The following is a 23454-nucleotide window of genomic DNA, read 5'->3' on the forward strand; positions in this document are numbered from 1 at the left end:
ATAGAACGCTCGTCTAAGTTTTATGGCCCCCAGGCCTGGTGTTGCAGGGTTTATTTCAAATGTTTTTCTACATTAATAACACACAATCTATAAAAAATGATTTTTTCTACATTTATTTAAAAAAAAACTAGCATAACAATTCAGTACAAGTCATTTCAATAAATGTATTTTACTCAAAAGATACATAATTCTGTGTATCGAATTTTAATTTTGATGAACGGTGTTGCCGTGGTTACTAAAAATAGAAATGTCTGTAAAATTGTTTCAAAATGCTACTCCTCCTACAGTTTTGGTCTGATTTCAGTATAACTTGGCACACAAGTAGACTACACTCATAAAGAGACTTTATCAACGATCATTATTCTATTTAGTTTCAAATCCCAGCTGCTTAAGTACTTTTCTCTTCCTTTGCTATAAGTTCAAACCAGTAGAGCTTCAGTCTCGACAGAGACTTCTGGTTAAAAAAAAAATAGCAAAACAAGTCAGCACAAGTCATTTCAATAAATGTATTTTACACAAAACAGAAATCATGGAGGATTTATTTTAAGCACTGTTCACATTGTCTGTGCATCAGGAAGACGACTCTGTCGACTCGCTCTTAACTTGTTCCAGAAGACCTCTCCTGATTTGTGGAAGTTCTCTGTATAGTTCAATTCCAGAATCCTTTTCCAGATCCACCATTTTATAGTGCAATAAATGCTGGCACAACTCCTGGAGATAAATATTCATTTTCAGTAAAAAATTCTATATAAACTTTCCTAACAAGCACAAGTCTACGTTGATTAAGCTATAAATTAGCTAGTGAGATGATCGTACCTTATGATGAGATTTAATGGTTTGCAGAATCATTCCATGTTTCAGTCGAGAGTGTTTCTTGTCCTGATTGTAAATGAACCTGTTCACATGGTGTATGGCAATTAAATACAGCAAAGGGGACCAATGAAATTGCAGTCGCCTTGACAACAAGTTCTGGAAATACAACCTGATCAACTCCACGTCCGACTCTTCAGGATTCAAAAAATTATCAAGAGGAATTGGGATCTGAAAATGCAAAGCTTATCTGTCATTATTCCTAACTATAGAATAATCTACAAGTATTTACAATGCAGAATTTTCATTAATACTTTTTATCTTTGAATATTGTGGAAAAACCTAGCTGGTCCTTTGCGAAAAAGCAATCTGATTAAAATCAGATCTTTGTTACACTCCGAAATTTAAAGTAGACATTATAAAGTACATGTAGTTAAGTGAGAATGGTTGCCAGGAAGAAAATTTAAAAATTCATTGTTTTTCTAATCTTGGTGAAGGTTGCTTCAAACTGAATTCATGTCAGCAAATAAATACTGCAATACTGTACAACAGAAAATGAGTAGTTTGGATATTGGATAATGAATTAAATTGAGATTTCATTCTACTTTTTACTGACCTCTTTCAAAGAAATGTGCATATAGCGCAGTATCCCAGAATGCTCCATCCATAATGCCTTTCTGAGCTGGAGGTCATGTTTTTGTTGAATGGGGAGGAGGATATAGCAGGAGAAGAGAGAGTCTCCGAACGACACAGCCTCAAACTGCTGCAGGAGGGCCGAATACCTGTAATGGAGGAAGATCACACTGATATCATCCTATTTCATGTATAATCCCAAATACTGTAGACTAGCTTTTTTTCTACTGGGTCATAATTTTGCAGAATGTTTCTTTCATTTTAATCTGCATGTAGAAAATTACACAGATTTCTTAGATTCTCACTATGCTTTACATGTATATTGACTATGATATGAAGAATTTCTGTGGAAAAAACTTTGTAACCGCGTACACAGCAAAAATTAATTCCACGTTTTAGCAGTATATTGGGTCTCCTGGGCCTTAGGCCGCTTATAAAATACATGTATTTCATACTGATTTCTTCTTTTTCAAATTGGAATCGCAATTTAACTAACAGTAAAAAAAGATAAAGGGCAACAGTATGCAGAAGATCTTTGGAAAACTTGGTCCTGGGCAAAAAACGATTTCAACTATCAAGACTGTAGCTATACAGTGATAAACTGTACTTAAAACAAAAGGAAAAGAAAAGCAGCACTTGGACTTGAAACTATGCAACAGTAATGAAGTGAAAATAATCATAAGTTGTTAAAAAGTATGAGGTACAAGTGTATCTCAGTATAGTCTACTTAAGTGCAAAGTTTTGAAATCAGACCAAAACTGTAGGAGGATTAGCGTTTTTAAATCGTTTTTTAGACAGACACACAGACAGGTGGATAGATTGACAATATAAACACCTTACATAAGCTCTCAGTATAGCTAAAGACAGAAAATTCACCTCAGACCATAATTTAATAGGTCTAAATATACAGGTTTTTGTACATGTATACTATTTATCAAAGTAACCTTTAAAACTCCTCACTAGTTTACACTTTCTAAACTAAACTAAGCTAAACTAAACTAAAACTAAACTTTCTCCAACAATTCCTAAAATAATGTGGGTTTCATAACTGTTCACATTTGATGATGACAAATGAATCATTTATAATTGAAATCAGAAACTCTCAAATCAGTGACGCCCCCTGGGAGCTGGAGTCAATAAAGGTAATGGACATAGGAGAACTATTGACTGTGATAATTTTAAACTGGGTCTTGTGTGAACTTAATGTGTTGCACATCACAAGAAATCAATTCATTTAGAACATGAAAATGTTGGTATAACAATGAATTAATATGGACGAACAAAAGCAGGACTGACCTCATCACATGCACTGTACCAAAATTGACGGATAGGTAGTGAAAAAAAAAATTTGGATGAAAAAAAGGAATCGAAAGACTGAAGAATTTTCATAATATTGGACTGACTTTCCATTTTTAACTGAAACTTCCACCAGAAGTAAAGAATTGGTTACAATGTATTACTCAGCTCAGAACTTGACTCTAAAAATGAATATTTCCCTCCCTGGTCCTCCAGGGGAATTCAATGAAGAAGACATTAGAGAGATCCATTTTAGAGTGTCTCTGACTTTTTCCTTCCTGGGAGTATTCTGCAATAGTGTCGTTCTCGCCATCGTAAAGAAGTACCACCACGACGTAGAATACCACAAAGACACGATCCTCGCCATGAATTTGTTCATCAACAATCTCCTGACCAGCTTCCTGGTGACTCTGTTTATGGCTCTGGATGCTAAATATCTTTATCCAACACTCCTGAATCATGACACATACACTGCGGTCTGTAAGCTACAGCTGTATCTGGAGTATTCCATTCTGGGAACGGAGTACCTGATTCTAATTCTGATGGGTATGAGTCGATACTTTATGATTAACCATCATGCTTTGTATCAGAAGATATTTGGACCTCAGTGGAATTACTATTTTATCCTAGTGTTTAGCTGGGTGGTGTGCCCCTTGGTGTTTGTTTACACACTTTTCCTCCCCTGGGAGAACATATCCTACAGTATCCACACATCTACCTGCCATTACAATGGGAAGGAGAGGGATGGATTTTTCTTCAGTACCGCCATCTTTCTATTCACCATTCCAATCATTCTGTTCACTTACATTGCCATTGGTATCAAATTGTTCAAAGTTCGTTCCAATCTCAAAAGCCATCGTAGAAAATCTCTAGATCTTGACAGAAGAGTTCCGCACAGAGAGAAATGGCTGGTAATGTCAGTAATTGTCCTGTTTTTCAAGATTTTCATCACATATTTACCACACACCCTTCTTATTTTTATTGACTCAGGCAACAAACCTGACCTCTCAATGAAACAAATCAACGGTCACATGTTATTTCTATACCTACGATTCACCAACATCTTTACCAATGCCATCAGCTACTGTGTCCTGAATTCCAATGTCAGATCCACCATAATCAAACTGTGGCCTTTCTGTCATGGAAAAGTTCACTCAAACAACACCACCAGTTCATCAAATAAACCTGAAAACATCAGTCTGTCTTACGTTGGAAGTGAAGCAGAAGACAACGAGAGAGTGACGTCTGAAGAGACTCCAGATCTGAAGATCCAGACCAAACCACAACTTGAAGTCCATGGGAAAATGCCGTCCGTCGCAGACAATATGAGGATGTCTTTCTCTTCAAATTCGATCTATATCATCAGTACAAATTCTGTGGATCAGGAAGAGGACTGTGATGAAATGCTCCAAGAAGCTCCAACAAACACAGATCATGAAATACTCACCACCTCAGTTCCACACAGTGCTGGACAAGACGTTTTACCCAGTGTTCAGATCACTACCTAAATGTCTGGTTGACTTAAGTTAAGTTAACTGGTTTTCTTAAACCAGAATCAGGTATCTGTTTACTTTTATTTTGTTTCATCAAATGGTGGAAATCATTTTATAGTTTTGGGGTACTTAAAGTAGATACTTAATCAGGATGGACATACATGTAGTTATGAGATTGACATTGATGGGTCCACCATATTTACTTGCAGACAGGTCTGTTACTAGTATTAACCTGAAGACTTGAAATTGTTCCCCATGTTTAAGGGGATTAAGGGGGCAGAAGCTTTGGTTGTCCCATTGGTATAATAAGTTTCTTAGCAAATAACCCACTTCTCTCCACCTAGGACTAAACCATGGACAGAAATATATACATGTATTTATTTCGGATACTAGTAATAAGAATCAATACATAAATTGTATTTAAGTACGGTAATTCATAATTTTTGTTCCAAATTGTTCATGATTAGTTAAATGCTAAATACCAAAGTTCAATAATATTATTTCAAGTTTTTTTTAAGATACTTATTGAAAGAAGTAAAATCATCTTACTTACAAATCATAAAAAGACACAATCCCTGGAATTTGCTCGTCAAAGTTCAACTGTCCCAAAAGGCGGGGTGTGGAGAACTCCCTCAGTAAGGCCGCTAGGTATAGGTATACAGTCTTATCCATAAATAAGTCGTTACCTGAAACAGCATCAAAACTAAGACTAGAAAACTGACAAAGTCAGAGACGGCACTGCTATGACTTTTAAACTTAAGGTAGGATTCTTCTCTGGTTTCTGAGTAGAAGAAACATTCAATGTATATTTGCTTATACAGCCTACTCCGGATATATTGAAATTCAGGGGGACCATGCAAATTATTTCAATATATCCGAAATTCAATATAAGCGAAACCGTGAAGCAGCCATTTTTTTTTTAATTAAAAGTTCAATCCCGATCTTAAAATAAAGAACAAACTCCAACAAATTAATTTTGTCACGTTTACCTATAACAGTGTACAGATTACATGGAATATTAGTCCTTGAAAGTTTAAATAAAATTGTGTCTTTCTTTTTTTTATCGATAAGACGATCTTCAACTTCATTATTATTCCCCGACCGCATTTATTTACATTTTGGAGAAAAATCACCGATGTCAAACTGTTGAGTACTGCTGAACGCTGCATGTATTTCATCGTAAGTGTACTCGGGTTGATCTCTTACCTATTTCGAATTTAGGTTTATCATTAGCCATTAACAGTACGTATTTAATTTGAAAGTTAAGTTTTTTTTTCAATATCTGTGGGGGTTAATATGTTGCCTTTAGCCTAAATACTTCCGTATTATATACATGGAAACAAAGAATTTAGCAGTGAATAATTTTATTTCGTAAGAGCATGCACTATAAAACACATAAGGTGAAAACTTAATTATTCACACCTTTGAATATCAATTAACTGGTCAGTAAGGCATAATTTCTGTCACCAACCATAACGACAGCCGCCAGTATAATCTTATGAAAACAACTCATTATCACCTGTGGGGACCGATCAGTGGCTTCAATATAAGCGAAATTTCAATATAGCCGATTTCAATATAACCGTTATTTTAATGCAAAGAATATGAAAGTCAAAAACTGGGGATTTACTTTTATTTCAAAATAAGCGAGTTCAATATAAATGGAGTAAGCTGTATGTCTTATATATTTAGGTGAAAGAGATTTAAAAGACCATATTTTTCATTCCTCATCACAATTGTTCAATGTTCAACTGGTAATGTATGTTGCACAACACACAATGTGGTTAAAAACGATGGCAATAGGTCACCTAAGTAAACTCTGAAAAGGCTGTACAAACATACAGTATCTTGTAAAAAGAACCAATTGAAGTATGCTAAACTGCCAATTCCTAATACATGTAGTGAATGTAAACTTGACCCAGGCTCACCCTTAACATCAGAATAGCTATCACTTGTAGACAGGGGTAATGACTATTTGTAATATGAGAGATAAATATAAATCTAGTGATTTTCAGCTGCAGGCAAAATAAATAATCCCAGGGGATTCTTTTTAGTATCCTCTCATATTTTTATTATGAGTCTACAATATGAAGAGTCTCAGCAATGACAAAACGAGAATATTATTCAATTTAGAAATAAGATATCATTTTTAGAGTTTCATTGGGGTATGACAAAAAGTCGGTCACATGATCAAATTCTATAACGCATGAAGGGCATTATAGTAGATTTGATCACGTACCAACTTCATGTCATAACCCAATGAAACTCTAAAAAATGATATTTTATTTCTTATATCTGTATATTACATTTTTATTCATATTACAAAGAAATAAAGGCATTATTCAGACTTTGATTTTGAAATGCAACGTTAAGTATCTATGACGTCATGTGACGTCACAGTCAGAACTTTCCAAATTGCTCGTGCAGTTTGCTTTCCATTCGCAAGAATATCTGATCATGTGACCAACTGCATGTCATTGAAAATTGAATTTCAATTTTATTAGCATTGTTACATAAGGAAAGACATCAGCAAATTTTAAATATCTGCCAGTAAAAATCAAGTTTCCCTTAAATACACAAAAAAATGTGATATCATGAAGTATGGTATAATATTTTTTACATTTCCATAAATTATAGTGCCATCAAATTTGTTAATTGTAATGAAATTTACCTGTTAAGAATGTACACATAACCCTGGAGACCCTGAGAGTGGGGGACACAGACTCCGTGACCTGGGGCTGAGACTTCTCTAGGAGGTACACCCACCGCAGGACAGATGTCACCATGGATACCTCGGTCTTAGACAGGGCGTCCTGAACATCTGCTCCACTATTTAAGGAAAGTCCTTTTTGAGACACATTCACAGATTAATTAATATAAATTTAAGTCATTGACGCTTTTAATTCACATATTCAACAATAAAAGTACATATCCATTGAACTAAATTTGTTGTAGAGATCTATGGGATTACTAGAGGTTAGAACTTACACCGAGGTTTATTCATGTTAGAGATCATTCATATCAGTAACAATAAGAAGAAAACTTACAAGCATACCAGTAGAGATTAGAAGAGAATTTACACTGAGCTAAATCTGTAACAGTTGTAGAGATCTGATATATCATTAGAGATAAAAAGGGATCTTACACTGAGCTTAATCTGTAGTAGAGATCTATCATATCAGTAGAGAACTTACACCAAGCAAAATCTGTTATATCTAACATATCAGAAGAGAAATATCAATAATTTAATATGTTATAGAGATCTAACATATCAGTAGAGAACTTACACTGAGCTAAATCTGTGGTAGAGATCTAACATATCAGTAGAGAACTTACACTGAGCTAAATCTGTTGTAGAGATCTTGCATATCAGTAGAGAACTTACACTGAGCTAAATCTGTTGTAGAGATCTTGCATATCAGTAGAGAACTTACACTGAGCTAAATCTGTTGTAGAGATCTAACATATCAATAGAGAACTTACACTGAGCTAAATCTGTGGTAGAGATCTAACATATCAGTAGAGAACTTACACTGAGCTAAATCTGTTGTAGAGATCTTGCATATCAGTAGAGAACTTACACTGAGCTAAATTTGTTGTAGAGATCTTGCATATCAGTAGAGAACTTACACTGAGCTAAATCTGTTGTAAAGATCTAACATATCAATAGAGAACTTACACTGAGCTAAATCTGTTGTAGAGATCTAACATATCAACAGAGAACTTACACTGAGCTAAATCTGTTGTAGAGATCTAACATATCAGTAGAGAACTTACACTGAGCTAAATCTGTTGTAGAGATCTAACATATCAATAGAGAACTTACACTGAGCTAAATCTGTTGTAGAGATCTATCAGGGGGAGATACATCCAGTCTAATGGGAGCAGGGTCTCCGCCGGTGTGGAGGACACCAGATTCTGAACTTCTAATGCCTGCATTAAGAATCTGTGTCTGTAACAGAAATATTAAACTGTAACTTAAAGTATACATATTTTATTAAAATGACCAGTCCTGAAAAAAATATAGACAAGATTTACTAACTGTTTCAAATTTTATGTCAGTTATTCACTAACATCTTTCATATGAGATCCCGAAACAAAGACATGTGTTATACCTAGAATGTATAGCCATCTTTTGGTGGCTGGACAAAGCTTGAAGGTACGTGGCTCTGATAGGAACCAGTTGAGAAAGAGTGGCGGCCACCAGTTGCGTTTGATTGACAGTCACCTGTTCCTGGGTGACACTACACAGATGTACAGCATCAGACAACTGCAGGTTCTCCAGGGAACTGGTCATCTCATCTTTGTCTTGTCTATAAAATAATTCAACAAACATAACAAAATACTGTAGATCACTAAATTTTCGCGATACCTTATTTTCGCGAGGTAGTCATTAATTCTTTATCAGTGAGACATAATTTTCACGTATTGTTGTTATATTCCTCTATATGATTGTAAGGAATACTTTTATAAACAAGAATGAAGTTTTCACCAGCTCATTGTCTAGCATAATTATGTGAAAATAAAGTTCTCGAGAATAAAAAGTCATTTACAGGGTTTGTTCCCGTTTTGCACACATTTTAATTACAAGTAATTAAAAAATGTGTGAAAACGGGAATTTGACCAGGTGAGATAATTACTTAATTCCTATAGTCTATACCATGATTAGTTAGTATGTGGAAGGTAAACTTATAGTGAAAAAGTAAGGGAATAAATTAGGGATGTCAAATTGGTCAATTTTCAATACTCGGTTACTCGGACGTTTTTCCGATCGAGTACCCGGGTACTCGGTAAAAGTGCAAATAAATATGAACAAGTAAATTGAAGACTGTAAAACATTGTAAACTCTTGTAGAAATAAAACCAGATGCACTGATAGGAGGCTTATCCGTAAATGTATTTCTTTTGTAATAATGATGAGCACTTCGTGCCCGACGAAATTAAACATTTTTTAAAATTCAATTTATTTATCAGATAAACACAAGATATAAAATCATAAGTTGTTCACAGTGTTTTTGTTTAAAAAAAATAATCTGCTCCGTAATTGTAATGTAACTCTTTGTAGCGTTTGACGACAAGGTATCAGTTGTCAGAGCTACGTACGGTATCAACTTGCACTTGATCAAGTCGTCCTAACAGAGCGGATTTGCGATTTTCGTACACTTTTTCGATCCTAGATTTTATAATATTACGGGACGGTATTTTGTAGTTTGGTGCAACAATGGCCATCAGTTTAATTAAAGCCTTTGCCTACAACCAGTTGTAATCAAACACAACTATATCGATAATCGCACATGTAATATCATCCGCTCTTTTCCCGAGAATTTACGGTTTCTCGGAGAATTGACAAAAATATCTAATTTATTTAAACCTAATGGATTTAAAACGATGTTCAGTGAAAACAAATAATTAAAGCCAAACAAAAAATAAGGGTAGAAGACAGCCGAAGGTGAGAAAAGTCAGGTACCCCAAGTGCTTGGTCACGATAATAACTGTATAAACACTGCCACAGGCGATAACGGTCATTTAGAGTCGTAGTAAACCCTAATTACTGTATGTACAAGTGCAATGAGCATTTTACGTTTTAAAAGATATTGTTTAATGCATAATAAATAAGCTTAGAAATATTCAAAAAATATACATCCGAGTAACCGAGTACCGATTTTAGTATTCGATACTCGGACGTTCGATCGAGTACCCGGTTAACCGGGTACTCGTTGACATCCCTAGAATAAATACAAAGTTATTGAATTATAATGATATTTTTGAATGAGATAACTCTGAATTTTTTCCTCTATTTTATAGTTCAAAATGTTGATACAACTGCATATATATTCACTTTGATGATAAAACATAGATTGATATAATAATCAACAATTTACTAACATGGAAAGACACAAAATTTCTGTACTATTTGTTACATCTTGAATTCATTTAGAAGACTTCACAGCTATCAAGACTGAAAATTAATGTCTTTTTAAAAAAAAATGTACTTAATTAATAAATAATATTAAATAAATATTAATATTGTATTCAATAAAATCAAATATTTTCCCATAAATATATATAGAATTTTAATAAAATGTTTGTAAAATTGTATTAAACCCCTTAAGAATACATTAAGCTAAATCAGGTATTCACAGGTAAATCAAAACCAGAAATCAGACTATAATTGCTATAAAAACACACTTCACACCTATTGTTCTATACCTAATTACAAATGTGTGCAAAACGGGAACACAATCTTAATCTTTAATTATTGAAAAAAATACCTTAAATAATTCAAAAGCATTTTACTTTTTTTTTTTAGCTCACCTGAGCCGTAGGCTCAAGTGAGCTTTTCTGATCACATTTTGTCCGGCCTCCGTTTAGCTGTCCGTCTGTCTGTAAACTTTTCACATTTTAGACTTCTTCTCAAGAACTGCTGGGCCAATTTCAACCAAACTTGCCACAAAGCATCCTTGGGTGAAGGGGATTCAAGTTTATTCAAACGAAGGGCCACGCCCTCATTCAAGGGGAGATAATTGGGAATTATTGAAAATTTGGAGGCATGTTTTAAAAATCTTCTCAAGAACCACTGCGCCAGGAAAGATGAAACTTATGGGGAAACATCCTCAGGTAGTGTAGATTCAAGTTCGTTCAAATCATGACATGCAGGGCCACAATTATGGCACGCCAAATTCACAAAAATGAGATAATCATAGTTTCACAATCGATAAACTAGGTTTATTGGTTGTAAACTATAGTTAACAAACCGTAAACTGTAGTTAACAACGTTAATCTATATTTCACATCATTCTGTAAACCATAGTTAAAGTGATAATCTATGTTTCACAACCGTAAACTATACCTAACACCGAAAACAATCATTTGCGATTGCAAAACATAGATTATCTGATAAATACAGTTTCACGATTTGTAAACTATAGTTTACAAACCGTTAACTATAGTTAACGATCTGATAAATATAGTTTCACAATTTGTGAAACTATGATTAACAACTCTTAACTATAGTTTACGATTGTAAACTATAGTTTACAAACGTGAATCTATGTTTATCAACAAAATCTATTGTTAACGCTTTATTACAGACAGATAAACTTAAATTAACATTCGTAAACTATAGTTAACAACCGTTAAATATAGTTTTACAGATGAAAACAATAGTTAACGAATCGTTAACTATAGTTCACTGTTTGTACACTATAGTTTACAGTCGATAAACCTGGTTTGTGAATTGTGAAACTAGGTTTAGCTCATTTTTGTGAATTTGGCGTGCCATACACAATGGCCGACCAAAGTTTTACATAAAAATATATAGGAAAATTCTTTAAAAATCTTCTCAACAAGTATTGCAAAGCCATAATTGATCATATTATATGGAACCATCCTCAGGTAGTGTAGATACATGTTTGTTCAAATCATGACCCCTGGGGGTAGGGCGGGACCACAATGTCAGATCAAAGTTTTACATGGAAATATATAGGAAAATTCTTTAAAAATTAGGGCTGGGCAAAAATATTGATATTTCGGTATATTGCAAAACAATGACAAAAAATATTGTATTGCAATATGTTTTTGTAATATCGATATATCGGCAATATACTTAGACTATGGAATTTTATCATTAAATATAAAAATAAATGTAAGAATTAAAGGCTTGTTATTAAGCCAAACAGTAAGACAGAAGCTGTTTTATGGTTGTATTTCAGAGCATTACTTTGATAAATTTAACAAGATTTTTTTCTTTTGGCTACTTATCATAGTTATGTACATTCTGCATGTAAATTAAAGTAAATTTATTAAGAAAATACCATTTTATTTTCGTTGAAAATATTGCAATACATATCGCAATACAGTTAAAAATATCGCAATATATCGCAATACGAAATTTCTGCCCAATACCCAGCCCTATAAAAAAATCTTCTTTTCAAGAATAGCAAAGGCATAATTGATCATATTTATATGGAAGCATCCTCACGTAGTGTAGATTCAAGTTTGTTCAAATCATGACCCCCAGGGGTAGGGCAGGGCCAAAATGCCTGACCAAAGTTTTACATAGACATATATAGGAAAATTCTTTAAAGATCATCTGCTCAAGAATAGCAAAGTCATGATTGGTTATGGGACTACTTTTGGATTTTAACTTTTCCATAATAAACCGATTTCCACCTTTTCCTAGCCACAGTGCTCAGGTTAGTGATGTGGCCCATGGGCCTCTTGATTAAATGCATATACCTTTTTTACTTACAAACTATTGAATACTGTAGATTCCTTATTTTTCGCGAGTACTTATTTTCATGAATGGGCTCTTCGACGGCAAATCACAAGAAAAATAATTCGTGAGTGGAGTTTGATCAAGAGATTGTACATAGATTTCGGCACCATAAAAATAAAAGCGAGTAATTTTATTTCGCATGTGATGCTTCACGCGAAATTATGCAATAATTAATTCCACGCATATATTTAGGAATCTACAGTAGTACTTTTCATGAATTCAATTATAATCTCAAAGAATTTATCAAACTTACTTTCTTTATCAGTTTACTGAGTAACTTACTTCCATACATTTGGTGAGAACATTACTGTTGATAAAAGGTCATGAACTAAGAACTCATCTCCATGTTGAAGTTGTGTCATCAACCTGAGCATCAGTTTTTGTACCAGAGGGGCTGTCTTCTCACTGGCAGGCTAAGAATAAGAAACTTTGATTCATCATTTTATTCACATACAGTAGAAGTTCAGTTTAATTAAGTGATTTTAAGTTGACTCACATTACTGGTGACTAATTTTATGAAGAAATACATCACTAAGTCTTCATATTTGTTGAAATGACAAGAGGAGGTGGATCTTGGACAGTTTGCCATTTTCCTTTGATAAGTTAATAAGTGTCCTTCAGAAGAAATAAGGTCAGCAATCTACAAAGAGAAGAAGTTGTGGTGTGCTTAAAGTATACAGATACAGTAAAACTCGTTTAGTATGAATACAGATATTGCGAATTCACGGATATAGCGAAGTCATCTTGGACCCCAAGCTATATAATTTTAATGAATTTTTTATATGTTTATAACAAATTATGGATATAGCGAAGTAATTTCATAGGTCCCAATGACTTCATTATAACCAAGTTTTGCTGTATGTATATAGTATATGGCATGCAGTGTTTGCACTTTATATTTATTTACTGAAGGAACATATCAAAATGAACATCAACTCTAAAATGATTAATCTTTGGGGTGGGGTTTTGACAGCAAAAATGTTTGTATAAAAATCTTTCTTTTGGCTGTTTGTTTTTTGCTTTTTTAGCATCCACTGTGGCTTTAATAAAATTTTAAAAATTCATATACCTTTGCTTGAAGACCTTTGTGAACTTGACTGGTAATACATAACACCCTCAGAACTGCTCCCACCATACCAAAAGGTGAGTATTCCTGTAGACAGGGTTCTATTAAGTGGCCATCATTTATTCTCAAGCCAAGCCCTGGCAAATTGTCAGCATATTCCCTTTTTAACTGATGTTCTGGGTGCAGGAAGCTTGAGCAAGAACTGAAATGAGCAAATATTTTCAATGGTGCTTCATTATTCCAGATTTCCCGATGACTTTTATCCAAATAAAATGTTCTCAATAAACATTTGGATTATTGAATCTCTTGCAAGAAACTTTGCACAGTGATAAAACTCAATTTCATAATCCTTATGATAAAATGCCTAAATAAGTGGAATACAGAATAACAATATGTGACTACACTTTAATAAGCACCTTAAGAACATGTGTTCTTATTAAAGCATCAAACAAAAATACCGGTACATTTTTTTCTTTAATGCATATTTTACATAAAATTGAAAAAAATAATTGTATTAACAATTTCCAATGATTTCCTTTGATAATAGTTACCATAAACTTGAGATGACGGCCTGGAATCCCAGAGATTTGATGAGCGGTTCTAACACATCAGTAAATATCTTCTCTATAGACTGAAGTCCTGCCACAGGATCAAAACTTTTCTTTAAAAGAGAAAAAAATGCATGTTAAATGGATTATTCCTCCTGGCAACAGTGTACAAAACAGAAAATGACATTTTATCAAGATGACATTTGAATATACAGCTAAAATGAACTAACTTACATGTGAAGACCAGGATGAAATATATGATGCCATGAAATTCAGACATGAAACCTCATAATCTAAGTTGAATTTCTGCAATTAGAGAAAAAAAAATCTCTGATACATATGACGCTCAGAGAAAATATCATTCCACTATTAAAAATTCCGTATCACAAGACATTTTAGAGAAATGACTTGACAGAAAATTGATAGCTATATTGTTCACTCATGTCATACCTTATGTTGATATGTATTTTCTAGGTTTTTTAAGCATTTGTGACAAACATCCAGGACAATCTGACTAACATCAGTGATCTGGCTCCATGTGACACTAGGCAATAAATTTTGATCTGAGTCACTTGGAAGTTTGCTGTAGCAAGAAACATAGAGATGTGAGTTAAATTTCATGTATACTCTCATTTGATCTGCATAACAGATTAGACTAGACTAGACATTTCAAAAATGAATTACCTTGCACTTGATCCAAATTTCCTCTGATCACATTGGGCGGCCAATAATACAACTGATTCTAGGACTGTAATAAATGCTGTCATTCTTGTACACTTAAGAGTGGGACTCTCTAGGTAATCCCTTTGAAGACCCTCTAACTGTGACAGTATGCAAGGAAAAATGTCTCTAAAAGTAAAGAAAACATAACAAATCACAATTCATTTATCTCAATGTTATGAAAGATTCACATAATCATGTGCTTGAAGTTATGAGCAACTTTTGGATGTGAATTGATCTAATTATCTAATATTAAATTCTAGGAAGTTAATGTAAAACAAATGAAAAAGTGATCTGTGCCAGCTATCCACTGCTGGTAAAATTGTAATCCAGGGATAGTCTGGCATTTCCTTAACTACTAGCAGTCTTTCTATATCCTCCTATACTGTGTCATGCCCTCCTAGACATAACTGTTAAGCTCTGGATATTAAGGAGCTTACGTGAAGAGATCTGCAGCCAGACCATAACTAAGACACGCCCTCCATGTCCTGTAGCTCTCTATCTGTAACCTTAGAGCCTCACTCTGGGGGAGCAGCAAATCACTGTTCATTAGGAAAATAATTCTGTTTAAGACAAGCTCGATGCTTAATACAGTGTAATAACAATGTTTAAAATAATAATTTTTTTGCATGAATATAAATACTAAATTAGGTATATTTCTCCTTTATACATAACCTTAATTTTGAATATGTGTACCACTTTTTAGCGATTCAATCGATATGTAAACATACATAACTTCAACAAACAAAAAATACTCACTCTGCATTTTTCTCCACCAAATATCTTAAAAACCTAGCCTTTATATGGTATTTATCAACCTGAAATAGAAAATTGTAAGATAATGGCTTGGTCATAGAGACAGCTTGTCAATAGAATTCTCAATATTTTGCTATGATTATTAAAGCAGAATTTGTTACCAGTGTAGCTGCCAAGTTCCTTCCAGACTGAGCTAAGCATCTGACAAGCTTCATTGCCATGGGTACAGGAACACCATAGAGGTCTGACAAGGGGGCCTTCACATCTATAGAACAAACAAATCAGACTGAATGATCACATTGTCACAGTGCAATATATGAAATGATATAAAATTCCAAATCTGATACTGAAATTGTGAGCAATTCCTCGAACGGTGTTAAACTGCCAGTGTTTGATACTATGTTACATACATGAATATATCTATATATAGTTGAAAATTCATCCAAGTGCTTTTCGCACTTTAAAATTTTCAACAGTATCAAGAAATACAATGTACCTAACAATCTCCAACTGGTGGGCAGGAATTCTTCAACAATAAGCTCTAATAATCCGTGGCATCTTTCCACCTATAAAATAAGTTGAAGACAATCAAAAACTTGACAGAACTTTGTGTTATGTTAGAAATCTTCTTGATTATCTAGAACTGTTCTGACCTCGTAAGCCATCTGCGGTGAGTGCCTAACAATTCTTATCAGAATCTCCAGACCCTGAAGGACGGTGGGAGCCTGAGGGTGGGAGTGGAACAGAATGTGGTGTAGACAAGGGAGGAGGTTCATTCTCATCACCAGACACTGTAACAGAAATATCCAACACTTACAGGAAATATCCAACACTTACACTTACAAATTACATTAAACAACGACAAAAGTGAGTGCATTGTTTACTGTCTATAGCTTCAGAATATCAGAAACTGTAAAATGTTATAAACAAATTGAATCAGTATTTTTCGGTACTGGAGAAAAATTAATTATAACTCCTTTATTACAGATAATTAACGATATTTTCTGAATTAAAAATATTTTTTATACCTACCAGGGTACTTAAAATAACATTATACATGTAAAAAAATGACTTTTAAAAAATGTTTACATAGATAACATCTCGTTTCAGCACATCAGCGTCTGTCTCTAATGGTTTTTCATCTTCTGGTGTGGGGTCATTGGAGGTCATTTCAGCTGACATTTTGGTGGTCTTGAGACATGGAGATACATGTCCTTGAAACCATGGCAACACTCTATCTAAAGACTCCTGTAACCAAAAACAAAATCAGTTTACTTTTATAGGAAATGCTGACTAAATATTACAATATTAGATTCACTATCTACAACACAAAATTAAATCAGTAAGACTTTGACCCCCTTCTCTCCAAAATTACAGTAGATGCTGTAGATTCCTAATTATATATATTCTATCTACTGAGGTCTTCAATCCATTTTGCAATATTACTTACTCAAATGAAATTAGGAATCTGCAGTACACATGTAGAAGATCTTAAACAGAAAATAATCTAGAAAATTCCTTGAGAAAAAAACAGCAATCTTTACCTCGTCAGCTTCTGATACCACAATGGAGTGCAGAGTTTTGACGGCCATGCAGACAACTCCCTCTACACTGTCATCCATAGCCCAGCGAACCAGAAAAAGGATTCCTGCATTTAGGACTGTAGGCAAGATGGCTGAATTCACTTGATCCTCCAGGTCACCATTTCTAGTCTAACAAAAAAATCAAGACTAATTTGCCAGCATACATTGACATATATAGGTATATTGATTAAATTGCAAAGACATTAATAGTTAAAATAATTTTAATATGGATTGCAATAACATAACCACTTTTTTTTATCAATTGTATGTAAACAAATTTCCTGTGAAATAAACACATTTACCTTAACTAGGATGTTTCCTAATGTTTTGAGTGATAGTATCCTCTGCTGTATGTTGGTGCTTCTACATAAAAGGAACAACTCCTCCAAAGAGTAACCAGCCCTCTACACAGAAAAAAATACTATAAAGTTTTATAAGTTAATTTCTTATAAACTTATCTCTTTTATAAACAAACATAACATCAAAAAGGGAGTTTACAAATATCTTCTATTGAAACATGAAATGAGAGGTAGAACTGGCTCATCGGCATTATGTAATAAGGATACTGTGAAAGTCTCATTATATTTCATTTGGTAGTTTGGGAGGCATTGCAGATATGAGGTGGGTACCCCAAGTGTTACAGATATATAGACAAAAGTCCAGGTACCATGTGCAGCCTTGTTTTTCAACTACATATATGCATCAAAAATAAAATAATGATGTCCTATTTTTGTGAACTCTAACCTCTGGTTCATCTCCATGGTGATGGAGGCCATACTTGACATCAATGCCTTCATCGACTGTCACCAAGTTTCCCTCAAAATCAAAACGAGCAGTTGTTCCTGTCTGAAAATCAATTTCAAAATCATCATACATATAAATGAACCAAAAACTAGAACTGTCCAATTGGGACAAAATACCCCCGCTGGGTTTTTCAGAAGTTTTTGCATAATAAAGATATGTATCAAACACGAATTATAAAATTTTTCTTCCAGTGACCTTGAACTTCCCAAATGACCTTGGGTCAAGGTCATGACACACCCATAGGTCATGGGCAATCTTTGTGTGAAATGAAAACCTACCAAGTTTATCCTTGATGGACCGGACACGAATTATTAAATTTTTCTACCAGTGACCTTGAACTTCTGAATGACCTTGGGTCAAGGTCATGACACACCCTTGGGTCATGGGCAATCTTTCTGTGAAATGAAAACCTACCAAGTTTATCCATAAGAAAGATATAGACCGGACACGAATAATGAAATTTTTCTTCCAGTGACCTTGAACTTCCCCAAATGACCTTGGGTCAAGGTCATGACACACCCTTGGGTCATGGGCAATCTTTGTATGAACTGAGAACCTACCAAGTTTATCCATAAAAGATATGTGTCAAACATGAATTTTGAAATTTTTCTCCCAGTGACCTTGAACTTCCCCAAATGACCTTGGGTCAAGGTCATGACACACCCTTGGGTCATGGGCAATCTTTGTGTGAAATGAGAACCTACCAAGTTTATCCATAAGAAAGATATGGACCGGACACGAATTATGAAATTTTTCTTCCAGTGACCTTGAACTTCCCCAAATGACCTTTGGTCAAGGTCATGACACACCCTTAGGTTATGAGCAATCTTAGTGTGGAGTAGTAGATTCTATTGTCCCTCTGTAAGAAAGATATGGACCGGACACAATTGCACAGACAGACGGACAGACGGACAGACGGACAGACAGACAGACGGACAAGGTGATTCCTATATACCCCCCCAAACTTCATTTGCGGGGGTATAAAAAGTGATTTTTACTTTTTCGCTATGCAGTTAAATAATGACAATAAAAAATACTCTATATTTTTGGGGAAATATACATATTACCGGTAGTCTTTGTCTTGTTCATGATTTAAAATTTTACGAAACATTGAAAGTGTTGTTTAAAGTCAACAATATTATCACTATAAAACTTGCCTATATATCTGAGTACCTTATTATGATCAGTGGAGGGTGGAGGAAGATCCTTCAACCATGATAATTTATCATACTCCACTTTATTCATGTGTATCCACTTCCTGTCAGGTTTGATGGGTAAGTCTAATTCTTCTCCCTCTTTAAAAACAATATGTGAATCATTACCATAAATGATCGTGCAAGAGACCCATGGGCCATCTCACACTGTAGAGTAACCTTGAAACAGTGAGGCAAAGTTTTATTGAAATTGGCTCTGTGGTTCTGAGGATGTTAATGTTTAATGACAAGAATAAGGACAAAACAGATAATGGCTCATTTAATCCTTAAACCTGGGGAGCTAACAACTAATGGAGAAAATAAGCTTAACTAGAATTTACATTTTTAAAGTATTGAGTATCCAAGCTCTTTCAATGAACAAAAAAGCCAATCATTTACCTTTAGGTGTCTGTTTCTTCTCAGATTGTTTTGATTCTGATGTTTCCATTTTCTCATCTTGATCAGAAGTGTGTGTTTGTCCCTCAGAGGTCTGTCTGTTTTTCTTTGATGTCAGAAAACTCACCAGCTTTGGATCTGAATTAACAAGACTTAAATTAATATACAAAAACCATTCCAACACCACAAACGATGAACACCAAAGTAACCAAACATTGTGGTAAATGTTTATAAGAATATAAATCTTTATCAAATGAAAAGGATAAAAAGATGAAAAGAGATTTCTTGATATTAACAGTCAGATAGGGTCATAAATTTTTTTTCTTTTCAAAAAAAAATAAACTAAATACATATACATATACCAGGGGTATGTTATCTTTATCAAAGTTTTTCTCCACAATCATGACTTGAAAATGAACGAAAATTCATCAGTGTTAATTTAAGATAGGAACAATTAAAATTTAAGACAAGAGTACCCAGCATTTGTAGGAGCTTATTCCTCTCTTCTAGAATTTCCTCTGATGACATGGTGGCCATTTTGTTCACATTTTCCTGATGAATTTTCTGAGCCTCTTCTTCACCAAAAGTGGCACTGAGTCCAGTTCCTTTGATGAAGTGGGGACCACTATTGCTTGAAGATTGAACATGTGTTTGTGTAGTCCTTGCTATTGGAAAATATGAAGAAGAAAATCATACACATTGGGTATGAATGTATTTATTCTAAAGCTAGGAAAATATCATGGTCAAAGGGTAATTTAAGATTCATAAGATCTGTACATTTAGTATACAGATTCTACCAGTTATAAACTGAGTACATTGTATAGTGTACCAACCTCCTATTCATGTGGATATAATGATTCTTCTTTTTCATCAAATACAGACAGTATATCAAAATTTATTTTCTAAAATATCAACAATATATCTTTTTGGGGTCCATGCTGTAATACCTGCTGTATGGGTTTGTGTTGGTTTCTCTTTCACCACTAGCCCTAGTTCACTGGGAGAAATCTTGGACATTTGTTGAGCAAAAAGACTTCTGGGTTTTTTGGTACCATCTGTCTTTTTCTGTGAAGAAGAAGCCAGAAATTTTATACACATATTATATTTATTTACATACACATAGCCACTAGAATTTGGGAGTTCCATGTCTTTTTAATTCATTAAGGAACATGTATTATAAAGGATATAAATGCCTCCTCCTTTCCAACACACCTATTTTTATGACATTTCACAACTGTGGATCATTTTTATACCCAATGCATTTCATAAAATGTACAAAATTAATACTCTGGCAAACTACACTTGACTAATATAAACATTCTATTGATAATCCACTGTTGCCCTTTAATTTCTTTATCAGATTCAGAGTTCAGTTCCAAACGAAAATGCACAAGTTTGACCTTGTCCTGATTGATAACTTTCTTCATCATCTGCATTTAACAATCTTTGTCTTTCTCCTTTTCAGTACTAAGGTCAAACTGTCCTTGAATCCCTTCCATCACTTATATATATAACTGCTCTACCATCTTATATTACATATATATTATCTCATTTATTTCTCTTTTTCTGTCTCTGAGGAAGACATATCACATTCAACAGAATATTTTATTATATCCCTCTGGAATATGTTTCCTACAGCAATTTGCCGCAAACTAAGTTGAAGTAAGCTTTGAAAACTAAAATGCTATTCTCCTGTCTCTGGTAATATTATTTGAAGATTTGTGATCAAACTTTGAGGTATATTCAGAATTTAATGAGTAAGTGATAACTTACCTGTTCCAAATTTCCTCTGTGCATGACCTTAGGGAATCCTGAGGAACACTCCAACACAGAGGTGAATGGCTGCATGTTCCTAGTATCCCTCTCCTAGGGACCAAAACAAAGGCAATAATGTATGATGTATAATATTTAATGGGAACTTTATTCTTAAATAATGTCCAACTTTGACAAAGCACTGTATGAACAGTTGTTTCTACACAAATAACTTACCACAATTTTAGTAAGAACTGCTGCCATATGTTTGTCATGCTCTGATAAAAAAAAACCCAGATAAGCTCATCTTAATTCAAATTGGAAATGTAAAAGTGCATGCACATGTAAATTCAATCATATTGTACAATTGTTTTAGGTGATGGAGCTCAATTTTTGTTGGCAATCAAAACATTATTGGTTTGTGGTAATAACAACTTTCAAATTTACAATAATTTATATTTCCATATGCAGGGTCACCTAAAATTTACACGCCGCGTTTACATGTGTAAAAGTGACCAACTGTTTTTTTTTCTCTTTATTGGCAAATTAATTGATTAAAATTTAAAAAGGGGCATCTCAGTGCTTGTCAAATCATACGATATTGCATATAATGAGGGGGGAGGTAATTAACTTGTAGTTATATACAAAAAAAATGACAAAATGCATATTTTTTCATCAATTTCCAAGTGCTTTACAACTTAAATATTATATTTTACTAAATATATATGCTAAATCTTATATGCATAAAACATAAAAAAAGATTTAAGAAACATTTATCAATATCCAAGACTATTTCAGAATATGGTGATGCTTTATATCCCAATTTCAGTGGTAAAAATCGTCTACCACCCTTATTTCAAGAGTTGGAATTGGGAATATTTTACTATTTAACACTGGAATTAAAATAATTAATCAATTACCATTGAACTATTCTTTGTACTAAACAAAAATTTTATGGCCAAATTGTGATATATATCGAATTAAATGGTTGTAAAATGTAGTCGGAATCAAAGGTTGCCGTGCGTAGTTCTTTACAAACAACATTGGTTTCCATATATGATGATAATTAGTATATAAATTATTGTAGGAATCCAAGGACCAAAAGCTGGACTAAAATGCTGGTAACCTGAGGAAACTTACTGTCAATAATTGCCTCTGGATCATCTCCTGCAGCAGCAGTTGCAGTTTGATCCCTTGATGCTGAAAACCTGCTTTTCTTGTGAGGAATCTGAGGACCTCCATGATCATATTCCGGCTTAGTGGAGGGAAGTTCTTAAAAATATATCAGACATGCTACTGCTTTTTATGATATCATTTACTTGTCCCCCTTTTCCATTTTCTAAGGTAGAATTTTGCAAAATTTTTTATTCTCTCATTCTCTCTTGTAAATATAGAGATGGATAGCAAAGGAGAAGGGAAGTTCTTAAAAATATATACCTAAGTGGTATTTATATCTGACATGTTAATGTTTTTTATATGATATCATTTACTTGTCCTCCTTTTCCATTTTCTAAGTTAGACTTTTGTACAATTTTTTATTCTTTCTCTCTTGCAAATATAGAAAAATTGATAGTAAAGTAGATATTTCAATGCACTGAATGCAGTAGTAATTTAACGTATCGAATATCAAAGTCATTGGATCTTATTCTGCGTAGGAATCTTCCGTAAACAGCAGATCAAAACAAACTGAATTCAAAACGTTTTATATGAAATAAATACCATTGATTTCGACTACATCCTTTTCACAAAAAGCAGTTGTTTGGGAAGTCGAAGTTTTTCTTTTATCTGGTTTCTTTACAAGACTGGCGGCACTCTTCTCTTGCTTGGCAAGGAATTCCTGCTGAAATCTCAATAAGTCGTCCTCTGATTCTCCTGGTTTTGGGCGTGGTATCATTCTGTTGATAATTTTCTCCTGCAGAATTGCTCAATTGATGGGCGCTGCCATTTTAAAAACACCCGGATATAGAAACAAACATTAAAATATGTCGAGCAAAATTTATTCCGTATACTTTTGTCAACTGTGAAACTCAAAAATGTTTTAATTCTTATGGTAGAAACAATGGAAAGGTAGAAACATAAATAATTTTATATAAGATACCATCAAATTGCATTTTTTTATTTTGCCAA

The 23454-nt window shown here is 33.8% G+C and overlaps 1 protein-coding gene across 1 annotated transcript; it reads right to left on the minus strand.

Annotated features, from left to right (window-relative positions):
* Positions 1-480: 480 nt before the first annotated feature.
* LOC134279443 (RNA polymerase II-associated protein 1-like) lies at positions 481-23260 on the minus strand. Its single transcript, XM_062761846.1, has 31 exons — positions 23047-23260; positions 22468-22599; positions 21565-21605; positions 21349-21441; positions 20523-20640; positions 20052-20240; positions 19579-19713; positions 19160-19281; positions 17927-18028; positions 17485-17586; positions 17144-17311; positions 16689-16847; positions 16253-16390; positions 16096-16165; positions 15761-15864; positions 15603-15661; positions 15284-15385; positions 14808-14972; positions 14574-14706; positions 14358-14429; positions 14127-14236; positions 13579-13777; positions 13006-13149; positions 12792-12922; positions 8348-8545; positions 8059-8184; positions 6904-7061; positions 4786-4918; positions 1427-1592; positions 817-1041; positions 481-711 (listed from the first exon to the last, which is right to left on the minus strand). Exons 1-31 carry the CDS (start codon positions 23219-23221, stop codon positions 571-573), a joined length of 4110 nt encoding a protein of 1369 aa, XP_062617830.1. The 5' UTR covers positions 23222-23260; the 3' UTR covers positions 481-570.
* Positions 23261-23454: the final 194 nt, after the last annotated feature.

Source organism: Saccostrea cucullata, unplaced genomic scaffold (genome assembly GCF_032062105.1).
Source record: "Saccostrea cucullata isolate Sc308-1 unplaced genomic scaffold, CSIRO_AGI_Scuc_v1 ctg364, whole genome shotgun sequence".
NCBI lineage: Eukaryota > Metazoa > Mollusca > Bivalvia > Ostreida > Ostreidae > Saccostrea > Saccostrea cuccullata.

Excerpts from the sequence above, each read along its gene's own strand:
- LOC134279443 (XM_062761846.1), bottom strand. The coding sequence starts at position 23,221 with ATGATACCACGCCCAAAACCAGGAGAATCAGAGGACGACTTATTGAGA. Across the intron at positions 16,848-17,143 it reads TGGTATCAGAAGCTGACGAG|GAGTCTTTAGATAGAGTGTT; the intron begins GTAAAGATTGCT and ends TTTTGGTTACAG. Across the intron at positions 15,386-15,602 it reads TTGGTGGAGAAAAATGCAGA|TGATTTGCTGCTCCCCCAGA; the intron begins GTGAGTATTTTT and ends CCTAATGAACAG.